The 5,842-nt window shown below is 37.7% G+C and overlaps 1 protein-coding gene across 1 annotated transcript in view; it reads right to left on the reverse strand.

Annotated features, from left to right (window-relative positions):
* The window catches only part of LOC103800689 (oxysterol-binding protein-related protein 6-like), a gene marked incomplete at its 3' end in the record, with an annotated part of 34,707 nt that extends 29,457 nt beyond the window's left edge, over positions 1-5,250 (reverse strand). Inside the window, exon 1 of the mRNA XM_009073074.1 lies at positions 5,149-5,250. Coding sequence (XP_009071322.1) covers positions 5,149-5,250 — 102 coding nt within the window. The remainder of the gene's footprint in view (positions 1-5,148) is intronic.
* Positions 5,251-5,842: the final 592 nt, after the last annotated feature.

Here is a 5,842-nt window from a genome sequence, read left to right on the forward strand (position 1 = left end):
TGCAAAAGAGCATCACTGTAACAACAGTACTTGGCATTCAGTAGCATCTTTAGTTTGAAACTCTTGGAGATTAACAATTATTATTGAAATAATTCTCACCGACTACTGAGAAGTAAAAAGGCTTTTAAAAGTCTACACTTCACGACAGAGCAAAGCCGTGAATAAAGGCTGCATGTTCTCAAGTCTGTACTGAATCTCTTAAATAATTGTCCATCCTGTAACAACAGTACTTGGCATTCAGTAGCATCTTTAGTTTGAAACTCTTGGAGATTAACAATTATTATTGAAATAATTCTCACCGACTACTGAGAAGTAAAAAGGCTTTTAAAAGTCTACACTTCACGACAGAGCAAAGCCGTGAATAAAGGCTGCATGTTCTCAAGTCTGTACTGAATCTCTTAAATAATTGTCCATCCTTGCCTTCCTCTCTTTTGAAGTCACGGAGAGACAAGAACAAGTGAAATTTACAGGAAACCACCGAGAATTTTATCCCAGATGTCACATCAGGCTGTCAGAAGTGAGCAGGCATGTGGGTTGCTACTCAGTTTAAGATAAAGAAGGTATATAATCGTGCTCAGACATCTCTTCCACATGAAATCTATTACATTATATTATATTGCAGTCTTGTATGAGCAACACTGTCTTAGTGTTTTCAGCCTGATGTTCTTCCAAAAAAACAGTTCTTGCTTCTTAGTTTCATGTCCTACAACCTGACAATGCATTTGGCTCACCCACTTCTCTCCCCCTACTCAATTCTGTCACCTATTCATTTCCTGACCAAGATTCTCACTCTCCAAATCAAGTACTTTTTACTTTCTACACAGCTGAGTACTCCACTCCTGGCACTTCTTACTTCCTCCTCCTGCACCACCCACTTGTGGTGGTGTGCAGATTGCCCATGTGAACTCAACTTCACAGAACCTGATGTACACCTATGAAAAATTTGTAGCTCCATTCCTTGGGAAAAACTTGAGGGTGGTTTTCTTAGCCAAGAAGGGTATTCATAATACTACTTTTATGCTTCTTAATGTTAGCTGAAAGCATGAAACACTAGAACTGACACAGAATCCATGCTAATTCCCTATCATGCACATCTCTTCTCATTATGCTTTATCATTAGTTAATGAAAGAAACAACAGACAAGTTGCCTCTCTTTTTCTGCTCCCAATCTGTGTCTATCTCATCTAATCAGCACTTTATGCTAGTGGCTGCCTTTTATTACATGCTTAATACAGTACATAGCACTGAGACCTAGATTGCTATTGCATCCCTATATCCAATTAACTATTATTGGTCCTTTTTTTCAAGTGCCATGTATTTCACCCCTAGATTCACCTACTGCAATACCTTTTTTACAGTCTTCCAGTTACTCTATAAACTAAAGTTTGGTGAAGGTTGCTGCAGACAGATGACTCGATCCTTCCATCACTGTTAAAGCCTTTATAGTAACAAAATGATGATGCCCACCTCAGGAAATACTGCCTTCAGGAGACTGCTTTGACAATTCAAATACAGCAATTATAAAAAGCTAAGTAGGCATTTTCCATCACAGACCTTTGGGCAAGACCACAGCCTTGGAATCATGCTCTGCTCCTAAATTTCAAGGGCAGGTAAATATCTTCAATCAAAACTCAGTCTCTTCTGCAACCCTTGAGTACAACTCCTTTGTTAGTCAATATTGCTCTTGCAGAAAGGAAAAAAAAAACCCCAGCAACAAAAAATCAACAAGCCATGTTAATTTCTGAAAAGCAGACTGCTGCTCTGAAAAATCTATTTTTCTTCTTCCTCCAAAGCCCCTATCACTCCCTCTTTACATATGACTGAAAGACAATAGTCGTTTGAAATATGAAAGGTCTCCTAGAAGAAAGGTGACTACATAAGGCTAAATGCAATAGGACTAAAAGCTTTTCTTCCTTTGTGATTGCTGTGTACAAAAAGAACCAAGGATCTGTTAAAAACGCAAGCTGACAAAGAGAAAGAGAAAGAGATGACAGCTGATCATCTCTTCCCCATAAAAGGCCAAAAAGAAATCGAGACATTAGAAGCAAAATCCTCACATTTAAAACAGAAAACATTGCTAAATCCTCTTCACATCATGTATTAGCTACCCTTTAGATGGTGGTCAGCAAAGTCAAAATCTCTTCTTGTTCACAGCTTCAATATTATTACTCTCCTTCAGAATCACTCCGTCTTTTTAACAGCCTGGGGTCAGGCTCCAATTTGCCAAACTGCACATTGTTAACCCTATGATGTCCTTACCTCTTTCTGCCTTCTCAGCACAGTATTGCAGAGAATATGTAACATATTACAGTCTACACTGACTTGAATAATAAATAAATCAATAACTCAATAAATGAAATATGGAATATTTACAAAGAACTGACACTCATAAAACTGAATATACAACATATGATTTTATCATATCCATATCATATCATATCCAGTATTCCTCCATTTTGCTGTGCAACAGTATATAACTAGCCTCTTCAGTTTCATGAGGGATGAAAAACAAGAATCTCCCTTGTCAGCATGGCCCACAAAAAAAGGCTATCAGAATTGCAATTTTTATGCTCACATTTATATGAAGACTCTACTGACAGTGGAAGTCAAAGGTGTTCTATGCTCTGCAACAGCTCCACAGTAGGAAAAACTACTGCTGCTGAAGTATTCCTTATCAAGGACACCACAACTTCCCTGTCACCCTGTTCAACTCAGGTTAAACAAAACATTTTGGTTCTGGAACTTCTTCTGTCTAAAAGTCCAAATTAAACACAATTCTAATGAAAATGAATGACAAAAAGCTGAACTCAGTTTTTTTGCTGTTGCTGGCTTCAATAGTCTGTTCATTTATCCATTATTTGGTCACGGAGCCTGCAAATTGGCAATGTCAAAGCTTTTGCTGACTGCTAATTCTCTTAGGTGATGTATATTGCACAAGTAACAAAGCTACAGTAAAATGCCAGCATTATATACAGCACGACATTTTCCACTCTCCCTGAAATGATTTATCATAGTCACGTTCACACTCATTCAGCCTCTTGTGCCATAATTTATTGGGAAACTGTTCCATAATTACTGGTATGACTTTGACAAGAATTATATGATGAGAAGATTTCAGCCATTAACCATCTAGAAATATGAAGTGTTTTCTCTCACATATGACAATGAAAGCTACATTGACACTTCATCCAGTCACATCAGTTTTCATATTCATATATATTGCCAATTCAGGAAGGGTGATTTTCTCTTAGCCGCCATGAAGAGTCCAAGGAGGCAGCAAGACAGAATTTTCAAGCCTTTTCAAAGTAAAACCCAACGACCCTTGAACCAAAATCCCCTGCCTCCTAGCTACCATTGTGTTTGGGGAAAAGCCTATTACAAAAATCCAAACATATACAAATAATACCACAAGCAAGGAAAGAAATTAGAAATACAATTGTTATAGTAGACGGTAGGATGAAGCTAGTTGATTTACTGCATCTACATGCACAGAGGAAACATTCACGTGTTTCTCTACCACTGCACTTCACGCTGCATTGCACACTGTAGCTCAATTTCTTTCTGCAGAAGAAACTGTCCATCCATTCATTCTCCTGGATATTTCTCTGCCATTAACACCGAAAGCACTAAGGCAAAAAAACGAATACCTAGGAGTAGCCTTTCCGGTCCATATTAACATGCCTAGATATACCTATTAAGCATCATCACACTTTATTGGATCTTCTGGATGCATCACACCATCAACCTCTTCAGCATTATTTTAAAATCATGCTTCATGTTTCTGTGATCAAATACGGACTTAAAGTTAAGCAGCTATTTCATTACGATGACAGGTATTACCTGCTCTAACCCCATTGCTATGGTAACAGATATGGTAGCCACTAAATTTATGGTAAAATGTATTCCCAAGAGGGAATTTTTTTTCATTCTCACTTGCATGATTGTATCAAACTACCTAATTATAAATAGAACTCAGAGGATATGCTCTTAGCTGAGACCAGCAGTTCCTATGAGTCTTGCATTCACTTTCTTTGGGTTTAAATGTAGGAGATAAAATATACTTATGCTTTAAACAAAGATGACAAAATTCTTGTTCCGGATGGAGCTAATGAAAAATCAAGAGATCATATGCTAACCAGGACTTAATTAATTGAGTACAGCTATCCCAAATCCTGTACAGTATGAAAGGGATAATATTAAGCACCTGTGAGAAAAATCAGGTATTGATTTACCCAAGCAATGGAAACTATTTGAAAAATTCCAGACACATTACCTGCTTGTTATTGAACACACATCAGAATTCTCCTGATTTAACATTTAAAACATACCTTCTGGTGAGGCTATTTGCATTTGAAGTTGTAAATGTTACAGTTTTCATTCAAAGTCTCAGTTTTCAAAATTTTTATAAGACAGGTAAGGGAAAAGACTTAAACAGCAGCAGCTGAGAAAATAGTGCCAAGCTGGCATACAAGTAGCTAAGCCACAGACATTCAAGCAAATGCATATCACAGCAAGTGATTATATAAGTTCTTTTCCTGCCTCTTTTGCATGGATCAAAGTTTTAAATATGTTTCTGTTCCAACCAAATTTTCAGTATCAACCTTTGCATTTGTAAATATACATGTAATAACCTATCTGAAATCTAGTGGGTAACTCTGATACTTTGTGAAGTGTTCCCACTGACGATGTGGCCAGACTGTACACCAGCCCTCAAAAAAGCCCACAGGAATGCTCAAATTGTCTTCATCTCGAAGGGATCCTGGAGAAAAGACTTATTATATCCACAAAGACAAGGAGCTCCTGAAAACTGAAGTCTCACATAACTGGACTAATACTTTATGAAGTTGTACAACCAGTGCCAAAGAAGCCACTTCTCAAAAGACTTCAGAGTATGTATCCCACTTGTCCAGGTGATTATAGACTTCTTGCTCCAGTACTGCATAAAATGCCCATGTTGCTTCTGAATCTTTTTCAAGCCACTTGAGAAAATGGAAAAACTAACTCAAAAAATCAACAGTTCTTGGCTGTAGTGATATCATTCAGTGCTGTAAGCAGGCAAATCTAGAGCTAGCAAGAACTAATGGTCATATTACAGGAATAAGTGAATTATCCCACCAGATGGTACAAACATTTAGATCTTTTCCTTACCTGCCTCCTGTCTCTCTGAGATGATGACGATGAGGAGGCACTTCTATGTGATGGAGTGGATGTTTTGTGAGCTGGAGATATACTCTTCTCCTCTGAACTCATCTTTGCCGCAAACTTGTATTAATGATCTTGTGCTCTTATCACTCATCTACCAAAAGGCAAGGGATAGTCTTCTGCATCCTTCTGTTTTACAATCTATGAACAGCCAAACAGGAATTTGGTCTCAGCTGAACTGAACCTTAATAAAGAAAAATGTGAGAGAAAGAGTGAATAAATACACCTTCAAACCAAAGTAGTTCTGCAGCAAAGAAATCTGTTGACTACTTAATCCAACACATCTCCCAGTCTTTTAGTCCCCTTCCCAACAACTACCCAGACCAAACACAAATGCTTTGTTCTGCCTTCTCACAGAAGATGAAAACGGTATTATTTCAAAAAACCCTAATGAAATGCTTAAACAATTTAAAACAATTCTCAGGCAAAGTTTACAAATCCTTGACAAGGGGTCATTATCCCATCCTGCATAATATCATAACATTATTGAGTACCTCCTCAAGACTTCCTATACAGCACAAATGCCACTGAACACCCAGTTAAAATCAGTACCTCTTAAAAAATCCTGCCATTAGATTAATTGCACTCTACAAGTTGGTTCATAAAAGCAGGTCCCTCTCTTAAAGATGGTGTCCACAGC

The sequence above is a fragment of the Acanthisitta chloris genome, unplaced genomic scaffold, assembly GCF_000695815.1.
Source record: "Acanthisitta chloris isolate BGI_N310 unplaced genomic scaffold, ASM69581v1 scaffold11034, whole genome shotgun sequence".
Taxonomy (NCBI): Eukaryota; Metazoa; Chordata; class Aves; order Passeriformes; family Acanthisittidae; genus Acanthisitta; species Acanthisitta chloris.